General features: G+C 41.1%; 1 protein-coding gene across 1 annotated transcript; it reads left to right on the forward strand.

The window, feature by feature from the left end:
- Positions 1-12,633: 12,633 nt before the first annotated feature.
- On the forward strand, positions 12,634-13,338 carry LOC104215264 (uncharacterized). The gene has a single exon (XM_009765023.1). The coding sequence runs from the start codon at positions 12,634-12,636 to the stop codon at positions 13,336-13,338; it is 705 nt and encodes a 234-aa protein (XP_009763325.1).
- Positions 13,339-16,729: the final 3,391 nt, after the last annotated feature.

The raw sequence follows: 16,729 nt of genomic DNA on the forward strand, positions 1-16,729 counted from the left end.
AGAGAGCCTAAGTTTCCGAAATTGGTCCAACAAGGAATTGGGGCGTACTCAATAGATTGATAGCCCCAATTAAAGGGATAAACTTCAAGAGAGTAATGCCCGACTTGAACCTTGATTGCTTGTGCAAATTTGCATACCCAATTGGTCTTGAGAAAGTCAATTCGGGAAAAATCACTCGAACCATCGAGAGGTGTAGAGTGGGTAATATCATGCAACGGTTATACCATACTCCCCAATTATGTTAATCGTGTCTTAGACTCAATTACCCGTCAATTGACCACCTAGGCGAAAGTCACTACCCTAGTGCCTTTAAAACCATTTGAACAATCCTCTTTAGTTTTACTCTTAGCTTAATCTAGTTTCATTTACCATTGTAGTTTGATAAAAGTAGAAGTAAATCAAAAAACCCAAAAATGATTAGAAGTGCAATTTGGAACACATTCGTAACTCTAAACTAGATAGATACCCGACTCCAAATTCTAGCTCTTTGTGGAAATCGATCCCGACCTAAATCGGGTAAAAGCTCTTTGACCCTCTCTTGCTACTTAATAGTAGTGCAGGGTAGGCTTCGATCAACGTTTTGGCGCCGTTGCTGGGGAGCTAATGGTTTTGGCTATCTATTTAGTTAGTTTTGTGTATTGTTCTTCTTTCCTTCTTTGTTACTAACTTGTTTGTGTCATAACTCAGGTACCAAAGGGAAGCGAACAACGCAAATGACCCTCTTGGAAATGTGATTGCGGGGGAGGAGGTAGATGATGTCGGAGATGATGAGATGCCTTTTGTACCTCAAGGACAACGTAGAGGCCGCCAGGCTAATGCTAATGTTAATGACAATATTCCAGACCCTCCTCCGCCACTTCCAAGAGTGGCTCCTAGAGTGCTTCTGAACCAAGGATATGCAAGTGCTATTGTCCCACCCCGAATCCGGGTGGGCAATTTTCAAATAACCAATGTTATGTTGATTGTTGACCTTACTAGAGCAATGCGAGTATTTCACGGGCGCTGCAAATCAAAATGCTTACAAACATCTCAAGGGATGTTTGTGGATACATGTTGGGGGAGCAAGCAAACTAATGTGTCAATAGATGCTCTCCGGTTAAGACTCTTCCCATTCTCACTTTGGATTGGCTCGAGCGACTTCCCAACCATTCCATCACTACTTGGGATAAGTTGGCAGATAAGTTCATTGCTAATTTTTTCTCAACGGGGCATATGGAGGCATTGAGAGATGAGATATTGGCCTTCAAGCAAGAGCCCATGGAACCTTTGCATCAGATTTGGGAGCGTTATAGAACAATGGTGAAAGAATGCCCCAACAATGCTATGACCGAGGCTATGATCCAACAAACTTTCTACCGGGGCATTAAAACCACAAACCAATGCATAGTGAACCAACTTGCCAGGGGCAACTTTATGAAGCTATCATATGATGAGGCATATGATATACTTGACGAGATGGCTGACACTTCTTCTGCATGGAAAAGTAGAGCCAATGTGCCTCAAGGTGACCCCACGGTCACTAATTTGCACAAGGAATTACATGACCACGGGCAAGCTATTGCTGAGCTGACAACTACTATGAACCAATTGGCAAAGACACAGTTGCAACAAGTCCAAAATCCTTGCCAAGTGAATGCCATGGAGGGTGTCAATATGCTTGTCAACAAAAGAAGGCAAAGTAGGAAACAAAATCAAGGAATTCTGAGTAATTTGATGATGACTGTGATGGATTTCAAAATGATGGTTATGATGAACAAAGTGAAGAGGTTCAATACGTGAATAATTATCAAGGCCAACGGGGCAACTCTTCCAACAAACAACAATGGAGACTTCAAGGAAATTGGGGCAATCAACAACAAAACAATGGTAATTGGGGGAACAACAACCAAAACAACAACTGGGGCAATCAGAACAACAATCAGAGCAACCAAGGGAATTGGAATGGCAATGACAACAATTGGGGTGACAATATCAATCAAGGTGGATGGAACAACGGAAACCAAGGAAATCGGGGGCAAGGCTTTCAAAGGCCCCCAATGTACCAACAACCGAACAATTCATCCCCATTTCCGTCCCGAGGTCCTAGTTTTTCTAGCAATGATATGGGTATAATTGAAATGATGTTTGAACAGATGATGAAGAAGAATGCGGACTCGGATGCGCAGTTGGCTTCCCACAATACCTCTATCAGAAACTTGGAGGTGCAGTTAGGCCAAATCTCATAGTCTTTAAATACTCGTCCTAAAGGTTCTCTACCAAGTGATACGGTAGTGAACCCGAAGGGTGGTAACAACCATGTTATGGCGGTTACAACAATAAGTGGGAGAGGCGGTGATGTGAATGCCTCTAAACAAAAACAAATCTTGGATGTTGATGTTGAGTTTCAAGAAGATGAAGTCCCTTTGGTAGTTGAAGATGCGGTTGATGAAAATATGAACAAAGAAGTGAGGATTGATATTCAAGATATCGAAGTGGAAACTCAAAATGATGTGAACCCGTCTAGGGAACACATATTAGACATGACGGAGTCGGTTGTGCCAAAAGCCAAAGCTCCTTTGCCAAGGCCACCTCCACCTTATCCTCAAAGGCTTGCGAAGCAGAAAAATGAGAATCAATTCAAAAAGTTCATTGACATGATGAAGAGCTTATCCATCAATGTGCCTTTAGTGGAGGCTCTTGAACAAATGCCGAGCTATGCAAAATTCATGAAAGATTTGGTCACAAAGAAGCGTTCTATGGATTGTGAAACTATAAAGATGACTCACCAAGTTAGTGCTATAGCGCATTCAATGGACCTGAAGCTTGAAGATCTCGGTGCTTTCACCATTCCTTGCACCATTGAGAGTGTGGATTTTGCTAAAGCTCTACGTGATTTGGGGCTAGTATCAATTTGATGCCCTATTCCATTTTCAAGACTTTGGGTATCGGGTTGCCGAGGCCGACTTCTATGAGACTACAAATGACAGATAGAACAATGAAGAGACCATTGGGTATTATTGATGATGTGCTTGTCCGGGTGGACAAATTTATCTTGCCAGCTGACTTTGTGATCTGGGACTGCGAGGTGGACTATGAAGTTCCTATCATATTGGGAAGACCTTTCCTAGCTATGGGGAAGGCATTAGTTGACGTGGAAGCAGGGGAACTCACCTTCCGGGTGGGTGATGAAAAGGTGGTCTTTCATGTGTGCAAATCAATGAAGCAGCCCAATAGTACCGAGGTGTGCTCTTTTGTTGACCTCGTCACAGCAGTGATAATTAATGACACCAGTGCAATTATCAATGTGGAGGACCCATTGGAGTCGTACTATTGAATCTTGATGTCAATAAGGATGCAAGCCAGGTGGAGTGCGTGAATGCTTTACATAGAATGGGCTCTTATTCTTATGAGCCTAGGAAATTATCTTTGGACCTCAATAATAGAAAGACTCTATCAACAAAACCTTCAATTGAGGAGCCTCTGGTGTTAGAGTTGAAGCCACTGCCTTCACACCTTAGGTATGAGTTCTTAGGCTCAAATTCTACTTTGCCAGTTATTCTTTCTTCTTGTCTTACTAACCTGCAGGTTAATGCCACATTGGCAGTGCTTCAAAAGCGAAAAAAGGTAATTGGATGGACTTTAGCTGATATTCGGGGGATAAGCCTCGCATTCTATATGCATAAGATTATTTTGGAAGATGATGCAAAGCCTTCCTTGGAGCATCAAATGAGGTTGAACGAGGCAATGCAAGAAGTTGTGAAAAAGGAGGTGATCAAGTGGTTGGATGCCGAGGTTGTGTACCCCATCTCTGATAGCTCTTGGACTTCACCGGTGCAATGTGTACCTAAGAAGGGTGGCATGACCATGGTTGCAAATTCACAAAATGAGTTGATTCCTACTAGAACCGTCACCAGTTGTAGGGTATGCATGGATTACCGCAAGTTGAACAAAGTGATTCGCAAGGATCACTTTCCTTTGCCTTTTCTTGATCAGATGTTAGATCGACTTGCTGGGCTTGCCTTCTACTGTTTCTTGGATGGGTATTCTGGGTACAACCAAATCTTGATTGATCTGGAAGATCAGGAGAAGACCACATTCACTTGTCCATATGGCACTTTTTCCTTATCTAGGATGCCTTTTGGGTTGTGTAATGCACCAGCTACATTTCAGCGGTGTATGATGGCCATTTTCACCGATATGGTGGAAGACATTTTGGAGGTATTCATGGACGACTTTAGTGTTGTGGGGGATTCATTTGATGGGTTCTTGAAGAATCTTGATAGAGTTTTGGCCCGTTAGGAAGAAACCAATCTTGTCCTCAATTGGAAAAAATGCCACTTTATGGTGGAAGAAGGAATTATTCTTGGGCATAAAATTTCGAAGCATAGCATTGAGGCGGACAAAGCAAAGAGCGAAGTGATTTCAAGGCTCCCTCCCCCTACATCTGTCAAGGGAGTTCGAAGTTTTCATGGGCATACGGGGTTCTACCGAAGATTTATCAAAAACTTTTCAAAGGTAATGAATCCCTTGTGCAAGTTGTTGGAAAAAGATACTAAGTTCGTGTTTGATAAAAAATGTATGCAAGGCTTTGAACTTCTCAAGCATAAGTTGACCACCACTCCTATCATTACCGCGCCTAATTGGAGCTTACCCTTTGAGCTCATGTGTGATGCGAGCAATATTACGGTTGGGACGGTTTTGGGTCAAAGAGTGAACAAAATATTTCATCCGGTGTACTATGCGAGCAAGACAATGAATGATGCTCAAATGAACTACACGGTGACCGAAAGAACTTTTATCTATTGTGTTTGCAATGGAAAAATTTTGGCTGTATCTTATGGGTGCTAAGGTTATTATTCATAATGACTATGCCGCACTCCGGTACTTGATGACAAAGAATGATTCCAAAGCTAGACTGATGTGCTGGGTCTTGTTACTTCAAGAGTTTGATTTGGAGATTGTGGACCGGAAGGGTAGTGAGAACCAAGTGGCGGACCACTTGTCCCGCTTGGAGGAAGAGGGGAGGCCTCGTGACAGTCTAGAGATCAACGGTGTCGATGAATGATATGCCATGGTTTGCCAATGTTTCTAATTTCCTTGTGACTGGTATAATCCCATGTGAGCTCTCTTCTAACCAAAGGAAGAAGTTCAAGCGGGATAGTTTGGATTTCTATTGGGATGAGCCGTACTTGTTCAAGATTTGCACGGATGGTGTGATCCGAAGGTGTGTCCCGGAGGAAGAGCAATTGAGTATCTTGGAGGCTTGTCATTCCTCTCCCTATGGTGGCCATCATGGCGGGGCGAAGATGGCTTCTAAAGTTCTTAGTTGTGGGTTTTATTGGCCAACGTTGTTCAAAGATGCGGGTGATTTTGTGAAGAGATGCGACGAATGCCAAAGAGTGGGTGGAATTTCAAAGAAAGATGATATGACTCTCAATACCATCCTTGAGGTTGATATTTTTGATATATAGGGCATTGATTTCATGGGCCTATTTGTTAGCTCTTATGGGAACACTTACATTCTTGTGGCGGTGGACTATGTTTCAAAGTGGGTTGAAGTCGTGTCTTTTTCCAACAATGAGGCCCGGAGTGTTGTTGCATTTCTCAAGAAGAGCATTTTTATAAGGTTTGGTACTCCTCGTGCAATCATAAGTGACGGGGAGTCTCATTTTTACAATAGAGCTTTCAACACTTTGCTTTCAAAGTATGGTGTCAATCACAAAGTTTCTACTCCCTATCATCCTCAAGCAAGTGGTCAAGTTGAAGTCTCCAACAGGGAAATCAAAAGCATATTGTCAAAAATGGTCAATGCAAATAGGACCGATTGGTAAAAGAAATTGGATGACGCTCTATAAGCTTATAGGACTGCTTACAAGACTTTGATTGGTATGTCTCTGTATCGGTTAGTGTTTGGGAAAGCTTGCCATCTACAGGTCGAGTTAGAGCACTCAGAAGGTGCTCACAGAGGTAGTTGATTCACACAGCAAGGCTCTCAAGAAGCTTGCTAGGGAGCGCAAGAAGCTGAGGAAGACACGAGCCTTCAAGGAGTCCGTAAAGGCGCTGAGGGTTGATGTTGATAGAATGAAGGTAGATCATCTGCCTTTGGACTTATTGCTACAAGACCCAATACCATCAGCTCATCCCCAGCCCGAGCAGTACCAGAGGCCTCCCAAGAGGAAGATGATGATTCCCAAAGCGGACGATGCAGTCATCCAGTTGGCAGACCCACCGGAGGCCTCCTCCAGTCAGCCATAGGATGCACCTCAGGAGCCTGTCCAGGCCTAGGTCCCAGCAGCACAACAGTAGGCCACAAGGAACCAGTCTGAGGTTCCCGAGCACAGTGAGGACCCAGGGACCACTCAGGAGCCCATACAGACAGACATGCCATAGGGAGTCCCTATATCCTTTTTCCCTTTCTCTTTTTGGTGCTTTATTTAGTTTAGTTGGCATTGGGGACAATGCTAGCTTTCATTTGAGGGGGTAGGCCCTACTTTTATGGATTCATTCGGATGATTGTATATATATTTGATACTTTTTATGCTTTCCTTATTTTTCATCTTTGGGTTGTATATAATTTTAACATTTTGTTACATTTATCGCACTTTTATTTTACTTTGGGTTTATATATAAAGTTATGTTACATTGTACATATTCATCCCATCTATTGTATATTCGACAAATCCCCTCTTGTATATATTCATTTTACTTTCCGCAACTTTTCATTCTTAGATTCTTATTTATGATTCGTAGCTTCTTGTTTTGAAAGTTTGCAATAAGCCTTTGGTTTTCTTAATGTCACGGTTCTTTCCAAAGGTGGAGTTTTGTGTGAACTGGGTGGCTCTTCCTAATGATGGATGGCGTGACAAACCTTCTTAAAGTTTTGAGTCCATTTTTCTTTTTTATTTTTAGTAGTTAGTAGTTAAGGGTGCCTCAATAAAAGCTTCACTTGGGCCTAACACATTTGCCTTTGATCTTATGGTCAAAAACAAATTGTTGTGTTTAGGATGGTGAAAGTCCTGACCTTGAGATTCTTGTGTTGACCGATAATCATCAAATGGTTTTTTGGGACCAGTGTGTGCTCAAATCTTATCTAAGGTCGTTGTGGGCCCCTGACTCTATGTCTTTAGCGACCCCATAGCTTGTGTGGTAAGTAAGTGCAATGCAAGTCCAAGTCCCGAGCCATTGGTCTAGAACTTTCCCTGAATGTTTGTTGAGGCAAAATCCTAAGTGAATTTTGACTTGAGACATGATTATAGGCTCTCCTTGGTTCAAATGATAACTTGAACACTTCCATAACCTACCAATGATAAGATTCTTTTAGCACATGGCAGAAGCATAAGTTTGGGGGAAGAGAGACGAGGATTGCAACAAAGTGGTAAAAAGGCACAAAAATGAAGAAAAGGAAAAGCAATGAAAAAGAAAGAAAAGCAAAAAGACAAAAAGAATGTTCAATGTGAAAAAGAATAAAAAGGGACTCAAGAAAAGCAATTAATGAAAGGTGTGTAAAGTTGAAAAAAGGAGAAAAGGCTTGAAATATATAAGAAAGAGTGACAATGTGTCTCTCTAACCCCTTACAAAGAAGTGAAATGACTCAAAGAGTCAAGTGAATGTGTTCCAAATGAAACAAAAGAAGTGCTTAAGGGAATATGGAACCTACTTAGACCAAACATCTCCTACCTTGAACCAAAAGCCTTCACAATGTCTCCATAAAAGCCCTATATGATCTAGAGTTTAATGAAGCTTACATTAGTGGTGACTCACATAAGGGGCAAGCATATGGTACTTTGAGCCGGACTTGTGACTTTTTCTTGAGAGAGATGAGTGGATTTCTAATAACCTTGTTCTGAGTGCCACTATTCTAAAGGTGAGGTTTGTTGAGGGAGAGTTGAGTATGTGTGAGTTGGGTTCCACAATGACCAAAGTAATAGAAAGAATTCTTTGATGTGTTGAGTCAACTCTTGATGCTCATGTGTCGCACTTAATCCATGGAGTTTCAAAGAGTAAAAATTGTTAATGATTCATTTGTATTGAGGGCAATTGTTAGTCCCAATTGATGCTAGATGAAGTTACTTTAGGACAACTGGAATTTTCTTGGATGTTCTCTTGGGGTGGGTCTTATTTTGTTTGCTTGAGAACAATCAAAAGCTTAAGTTTGGGGGAGTTGATAACTAGGGATTTTAATGCATTTTATACTCCTTTTTGCTTACGTTTTGATTAGAAATTCGTACAAAATAGTCCCAAAAGGCTCACAAGTTGTGCATGAATGCAGGTTTGATCAACAAAGTGACAAGAAGTCAAATATCAGCTCAAAAGGAGTGAAATTGCACAAGTATCAAGACAAGACAAAGCTCAAGCAAAACAAGGCCAGTGCGGCAGCACACCATTCTGTGCGGTCTACACTGTGAGGTTCAGAGAGCATGACATTCAGGCACAAAGTCAATGCGGCCGCACACCATTCTGTGCGGCCCGCACTAAAATCAATGCGGCCGCACTCGATTTAGTGCGGTCCGCAGTAAGGAGGATCAGAGAGTTGCCAAAATTCGAGTTCAAGACAATGCGTTCCGCACTCCATTTTATGCGGACCGCACTAGAAGCCTCTACGCCCGCAATCCATTCTTTGCGGTCGGCAGTGCCCGAGTTCAGAGAGTTAGATTTTCAAGCTCAGAGCCTTAGTACGGCCGCACACTATTTTGTGCGGTCCGCACTAGCCCCGCAAGGGTATTTTTGTCCAAATTTTTCAGCTTAGTATAAATATCTTCTTTTCCCATTTTTATGGTATCGGATAGTTTCAGAACATATGTGTGCTCGTGGATTCGAATATTTTAGCCATTTTGGGCAATTTTATCTACATTTCATCATTGAATCTTATTGTTTATCTTAGTAATTAATTAATATGAGTTGTTCTTCATCTATTTCTTGCTTTTTTTCTTTAATTATGAGCAGCTAGACCCATAAGCTAGAGTTGTGGCTCAACCCTAGTGTGGGTAATTGAGGGGTCTTGAATTTTAGTGTTAGATTGACTATGGGTGTTTGATATTTGGGCCAATTTCATGGTTAATTGCTGAATTAGTGGTTGCAAACACTAGTTTGTGTTTAGTTGACTTAAGCTCTTCTTGAGAAAGAGAGCCTAAGTCTCCGAAATTGGTCCAACAAGGAATTGGGGCGTACTCAAGAGATTGATAGCCCCAATTAAAGGGTTAAACCTCGAGAGAGTAATACCCGACTTGAACCTTGATTGCTTGTGCAAATTTGCATACCCAATTGGTCTTGAGAAAGTCAATTTTGGCAAAATCACTCGAACCACCGAGAGGTGTAGAGTGGGTAATATCGTGCAACGGTTATACCATACTCCCCAATTATGTCAATCGTACCTTAGACTCAATTACCCGTCAATTGACCACCTAGGCGAAAGTCACTACCTAGTGCCTTTTAAACCATTGGAACAATCATCTTTAGTTTTACTCTTAGCTTAATCTAGTTTCATTTACCATTGTAGTTTGATAAAAGTAGAAGTAAATCAAAAACCCCAAAAATGATTAGAAGTGCAACTTGGAAAACATTCGAAACTCTAAACTAGATAGATACCCGATTCCAAATTCTAGCTCTCTGTGAAAATCGATCCCGGCCCTAAATCGGGTAAAAGCTCTTCGACCCTCTCTTGCTACTTAATAGTAGTGCATGGTAGTCTTTGATCAATAGACAATCAACAATTACGCACAGAATTCAGAAATCTGGAGAGGCAGTTTGGGTAAATGGCTAACAATCAGAATACTAGACCTGCTGGAGCTCTTCCGAGTGATACTGAGCCTAATACTAAGGCTCAAGTCAATGCGGTTATCTTGAGAAATGGAAGAGAATTAGAAGAAGTTCCAGATAAAAAGAAGTATACAGCTAGACCTGAAGGAGAATTAGTTCCTAAGCCCTTTAAGGAGAATAAGAAAGAAAAGCCAGAAATTATGATAAGGCCGCCACCTCCATTTCCACAAAGACTGCAAAAGCAAAAAGATGATGCTATGTACAAGAAATTCTTAGATATATTGAGCCAAGTGCGGGTGAATTTGCCTTTGGTGGAAATTTTGCAAGAAGTGCCTAAGTATGCGAGGTATCTCAGAGCTATCGTGGCAAACAAGCGAAGACATACAGAGTTTGAAACAGTTATACTTACTAAAGAGTGCAGTGCTAGAGTTCAGAATAAACAATCAATAACTAAACAATCAATAACAAAAGCATTAGTGCGACGCACTGGGCGACGGATGAAAAGCAATAAGTTTGCAAGTTTTCCTATTTCGGCTTGGAAAAAGAGATTTCATCTAGGCCCAACCCTACTTGGTATAAATACATGGAAAAAATATTATTTTCTGACTTTGACACATCTTAGACCGAGAGAGACTATTTCGGAAGGGAGAAGACGTTTGGAGCATTCTTTGGAGGAGAAATCATGAAGTTCTTCATTCTTTTATCTTTTCTTTATAATTTGTTTATGCCAAATACTTGGAAAATTATTGCTACGAACATGAGTGGTTAAGCACTCTAGTTTCTAGGGTTGTGATTGACATGATTATTAACGTTTATTAATTACATCTTCGTTAATTCGGATTATCATCTTGTGGTTGTTTCTTTAATTCTAGTTTTAACTTGTGAATTGTTGTAGCTACTAATTCACCCTACTATCTATGCTATGCTTGGGAAAGCCATGTTTAGATTAGAGTAGAATTTAAAAAGAGCTTGTTTCTGAACCCGTGGCTCGGGGAAAGATTTCGTGGTTACGATAGGAATATACCTAATGGTCTTGCTTAGTTAAATACTGTATTATATTCGTTCATGATAGACTCAATACCATAGGAATATTGGATTAATATATCGTGGACAAGCGAGTAGTATTGTGGGAACATGCTATTCATATAACCGATCCGGTTAATGAGCAACCATTGATAATCTAGATTAATAAGTGTGATTATTGAACTTAATAGGATTGATAAACCAACCACAACCCTGGAATCTTCACCTCCTCTGAATTACAATCTCATCATACATATTTTCATTCTTAAAAAATTACTTTTTACTTGTTCAATTTCCGTAATAGTAGATTAATAGAAAAATATTACTCTTGATTATATTGGACAATTATCTAATTTTAGTTTGCTTAGTTAACAATTGATCTAAGTCTCTGTGGGTTCGACATTCGACTTTCGAGTCACTTTATTACTTGACGATCACGTATACTTGCATGTGTGTTTGGTCCCAATAAGTTTTTGGCGCCGTTGCCGGGGAACTTAGTTATTGATTGTTTATTTAAGTTAAGCTTTTATTCGTTATTTGTTCAAGTTTTATTTTTTAGTTTGCTTCATTTGTGATAACACAGGCTCTTCTCTTGAATGCGGAGGAGTAGAAGTGCACACAATCTCCTTCCTCTTGATCTTGAAATCGAACGAACACTGCACAGGGTGAGGAGGGAAGTCGAAGCTAGAACTGGAATAGAAAGAGAGTTGGGCATCGTAATTCAACCACAACCAATAGAGATGGCAGGTAATGAAGAGCGTCCAGTGATAGAAGCTGCAAGGCCCAATCTTGCTAATATGACTCAGGCTATTGTGAAGCCTGATATCACGGGTCACTTTGAACTCAAACAGTACATGGTACAACTGATTCAGTCCACCGGGCAGTATGTGGGTCTATCTCATGAAGATCTACAAAGGCACATTCAGAATTTCCAGGAAATTATGGACACTTACAATTATCCAAATGTTTCCAAAGACTATGTTAGGCTGACACTGTTTCCCTTTTCATTGCTGGGGAAGCTAAGGAATGGTTGCAAAAGGAGCCCGCAAACTCAATCAACACTTGGAATGATGTAGCAAGGAAATTCTTAATGAAGTTCTTTCCCACTAAGAAAACAAAGTCCCCGAGGAGCCAGATTCTTGGGTTTCAACAACGAGATAGCGAGACTCTTCGTCAAGCTTGGGAAAGATACAAGAAGCTACTCAGAGACTGCTCACATCATTGTCAAACTGATGAGGTGTTGGGTCACACTTTCGTTGATAGGTTGGATTTGGAATCAAAGATGAATCTTGACTACACATATGGAGGTAGTTGCATGGCAAGACCGTATAGTGAGATCCAGATCCTGCTTAATAGTTTTACTGCTAGTGATAATAATTGTCAAGGAGATAGGGAACCATGAAGGCAGCATGTGTAATTGAGCTTGATGATTTCTCAGCCATGAGGGCAGATATAGCAAGATTAGCAAATTAGATGAACAAAATGACAATGCACCAAGCACAATAGATGCAACATGTGCAACAGATGTCTACTTGCTGCGAGTTATGTGGTAAAGGTCACACAAGTGAAATATGCCCTGTGAATCCTGAATCCATCTACTATGTGGGGCAATAAGCTAGAGGGCTGATGAATCAAAATGCTCAATATGGTAACACATACAATCCGAACTGGAGGAATCATACTAACTTCTCTTGGGGTGGAAATTAGATTATCAAGCCTCAAGCTAATTACAATCAGCCACCTAAACCCCCACAGCAAGCAGAAGAGAGTTTGACTGACATGATGAAAAAGCTCTTGCGAGACAATTAGAAAGTTTTGGCTGATAATCAATAATTGTGCACAGAGTTTAGAAATCTAGAGAGGCAGTTTAGGCAAATGGCTAACACTCAGAATACTAGACCTACTGGAACTCTCGCAAGTGATACAAAGAAAAATCCTCAAGTCAATGCAGTGATGTTGAGAAACGGGAGAGTGTTGGTAGAAGTGCTTAAGAAGAAAAAGGAGCAGTCTGGGCTTGAAGAAGAAAGAGTGCCAAAACCTGTAGAGGTAGATGAGAGAAACAAAATAGAGTCTAAGCACATATCAGAAAGGGTGCCACCCCCTTTTCCTCAAAGATTGAGAAAGAAGAATGATGACCACATGTTTCACAAATTTCTAGATATGCTGAAGCAGATACACTTGAACATCCCTTTGGTGGACATGCTCTGTGAGATACCAAAATATACAAAATATATTAAGGATATAGTGGAAAATAAGAGGAGGTTAACTCAGTTTGAGACCGTCACACTTACTGAGGAGTGCACTTCCAGGATTCAACATAAGCTTTCACAAAAGCTTAAGGATCCTGGTAGTTTTACCATCCCCGTGAGGATTAGTGAAATCGATGTGGGTAGAGCCTTGTGTTATTTGGGTGCAAGTATCAATATGATGTCATTGCCAGTGTTCAAACAATTGGGCTTAGGAGCTCCGAGACCCACCACGGTGATGCTACAATTAGCTGATAGATCTTATGTTTATCCTGAGGGGGTAATTGAGGACATCTTGCTACAAATTGGGAAGTTTATTTTCTTATCATCTTGAGACGACCTCTCTTGGCCACTGGAGATGCAATTTTCAAAGTCCGAGAAGGTAATATGATCTTGAGGGTGGACAATGAAGAAGTAGTCTTTAATATATTTCGAGCAATTCAGTTGCCTCGTCATTATGTGGACCTGGCCATGATTTCTGTGGAGGAGATAAATGAACCAGCCGTAGAATCAAGTGCATTTAAAGAAGAAGCACTAGAAAAGGCATTGATGTTGTTCAATAACTTGGAACTTGAAGAAGAGGTTCAGGAGATGTTGCAAATTTTGGATGCATCTTGTGAATACATAAGAGAAGGATCCCAGTTTGAGCCTCTGGATAGGCCAATCGGCCCGCCCCCTAAACCCTCAGTTGAGGAGGCCCCAAAATTGGAACTTAAACCCTTACCATCTCATCCTCATTATGCATATTTGGGAAGTTCTAACACTTTACCTGTGATTGTTTCTTCTCATTTGTCTAAATTACAAGAAGAAAAGCTTTTAAGAGTGCTGAGGGAGCACAAACATGCCATTGGTTGGACAATGTCTGACATAAAGGGTATTAGCTCTGCATTCTGTATGCACAAAATACTCATGGAAGAGGGAGACATGCCTAGTATGGAACATCAACTCCGCCTAAATCCAATCATGAAAGAGGTGGTAAGAAAAGAAGTGATTAAGTGGCTTGACGCAGGTATAGTATTTCCTATCTCCGACAGTAAGTGGGTAAGCCATGTTCAATATGTACCTAAAAGGGGGGTATGACTGTTGTAGTGAATGAGCAAAATGAATTAATCCTAACCAGGACTGTGACTGGTTGGCGAATATACATAGATTATAGGAAGTTGAATAATGCTACACGAAAAGATCACTTCACTCTCCCCTTCATTGATCAAATGCTTGACAGGTTAGCCGGACATGAATACTATTGTTTCCTTGATGGTTATTCGAGGTATAATCAGATTGCTATTGCCCCGAAAGATCAAGAAAAGACCACTGTTACATGCCCTTATGGCACTTATGCATTTAAGAGAATGCCATTCGAGTTGTGTAATGCACCTACAACTTTTCAGAGGTGTATAATGGTCACCGATATGGTGGAATGGTTTTGGAGGTCTTTATGGATAATGTTTTGTGTTTGGTCCTTGTTTTGATGAATGCTTGACCAATCTTGCTAAAGTGCTTGCTAGGTGCGAGGAGACTAATCTGGTACTGAATTGGGAAAAGTACCATTTTATGGTGCGTGAAGGTATAGTGCTGGGGCACAAGGTGTCCAAAGATGGAATAGAAGTTGACAAGGCTAAGGTGAAAGCAATTGAAAAGTTGCCACCACCGATCTCAATGAAAGGAGTTAGGAGTTTTCTGGGACATGCAGGTTTTTATCGCTGATTGTAAAGGATTTCTCAAAAATTTCCTCTCCTTTGTGCAGGTTGTTAGAGAAGGATGTGTCGTTCAAGTTTGATGATGCTTGTCTAAAAGCATTTGAGGAGATGAAAAAGAAGTTAGTGAGCGCACCAATCAGAGTGGCTCCTGACTGGATCAAGACATTTGAGCTGATGTGTGATGCTAGTGATGGTGCCATTGGGGCCGTATTGGGCCAGAGGAGGAGCAAAATATTTCACTCCATTTACTACCCAAGCAAGACTCTCACTCCTGCTCAAATAAATTATATTGTGACAGAAAAGAAGTTGCTTACTGTAGTGTGGGCGTCTGATATATTTCGGGCCTATTTGGTTGGCACCAAAGTCATCGTCTACATAGACCATGCAGCCTTCAGGTATTTGTTTGAAAAGAAAGATGCTAAACCAACGCTAATCCATTGGGGTTTACTCTTGCAGGAATTTGACTTGGAGATCCAAGACCATAAAGGAACAAAGAATCAAGTGGTTGATCACTTGTCCAGGTTAGAAACTTGGAATCATGTAGCTGAGGGAGATGTCATCAAGGAAACCTTCCCGGATGAGCAAATTGGTTGTTACTGCTGGGGAGGTGCCATGGTATGCAGATTTTGTGAACTATTTGGCAAACAGGGAAATGCCACTTGATCTGGAACCTCATGCTAAAAAGAAGTTCTTGCGAGATGTGAGATCATATGTGTGGGATGAGTTATTTCTGTTCAAATCTTGTATCGATTAGTTAATGAGAAGATGCGTGCCTGAATCTGAAATAAATGATATCTTACATGACTGTCATGCATCGCCTTATGGTGGTCATCATGCAGGTGACAAATTAGCAGCTAGGTGTTGCAATCAGGTTTCTATTGGCCTAGGGTGTTTAAAGATGCCCATGAGTTCGTGAAGAGGTGTGATAGGTGCCAAAGAACAGGAACAATTACAAAAAAGGGATAAGATGCCATTGCATGGTATTATGGAGGTTGAAATCTTTGATGTGTGGGGGATTGATTTTATGAGTCTGTTTCCCTCATCCAGTGGGTGTAAGTACATTTTGGTGGCCGTTGACTCTATGTCAAAGTGGGTGGAGGCCATTGCTCTTCCTACCAATGATGCCAAGGTTGTGGTCAACTTTGTGAAAAATCATATCTTTACAAGGTTCGGCACCCCGAGAGTGATGATAAGTGATGGGGACACCCATTTCTATAACAAGCTATTGGACAATGTCTTAGCAAAATACGGGGTCAAACATAAGGTTGCAATCGCTTACCATCCTCAGACTAGTGGACAAGTTGAAGTGTCAAATAGAGAGATAAAGTAGATTCTGGAGAAGACAACTAGTGCAAGTAGGAAAGACTAGGTTGCAAAGTTTGATGATGCTCTATGGGCATACCGAACCGCCTACAAAACTCCAATCGGAACCTCCCCTTAAAGCTAGTTTATGGAAAGGCATGCCATTTACCGATGGAACTTGAGCACAAAGCCTATTGGGTGACAAAGAAGCTGAACTTTGATGTAGATTTAGCGTGTAGAAAGTGGTTGATGCAATTGAACGAGCTTGATGAGTTTCGCTTGTACGCATATGAGAATGCCAAGTTATATAAAGAAAAGACCAAGTGCTGGCATGATAAGCATATCCATCATCACGAGTTCGAATCGGGCCAATTGGTTTTCTTGTTTCGAGGCTGAGACTCTTTTCGGGGAAGCTCAAATCAAGATGGTCGGGCCCGTTTGAGGTAGTGAGAGTCACTCCACATGGTGAAATTGAGTTGCGCGTCTTAGGTGGCAAGAGAACATTCTTATGAACGGACAAAGAGTAAAGCACTATTATGGAGGTGACTTTAATCGCCAGAAGTCTAAGGTGTAACTTGCCAATGACTAGACGAGATTCTGAGTCGTGTCGTGACATTAAATCAGGCGCTTGTTGGGAGGCAACCCAGCTTTACTGCTTTCTTTTAGTTTTAATTTTTCTTCTCTTTGTGTTATTTTTGTAGTGTCTGTTTTGACTTTGTAGGATTT

The sequence above is a fragment of the Nicotiana sylvestris genome, chromosome 8, assembly GCF_000393655.2.
Source record: "Nicotiana sylvestris chromosome 8, ASM39365v2, whole genome shotgun sequence".
Lineage (NCBI taxonomy): Eukaryota > Viridiplantae > Streptophyta > Magnoliopsida > Solanales > Solanaceae > Nicotiana > Nicotiana sylvestris.

Excerpts from the sequence above, each read along its gene's own strand:
- LOC104215264 (XM_009765023.1), top strand. The coding sequence starts at position 12,634 with ATGGCTAACACTCAGAATACTAGACCTACTGGAACTCTCGCAAGTGAT.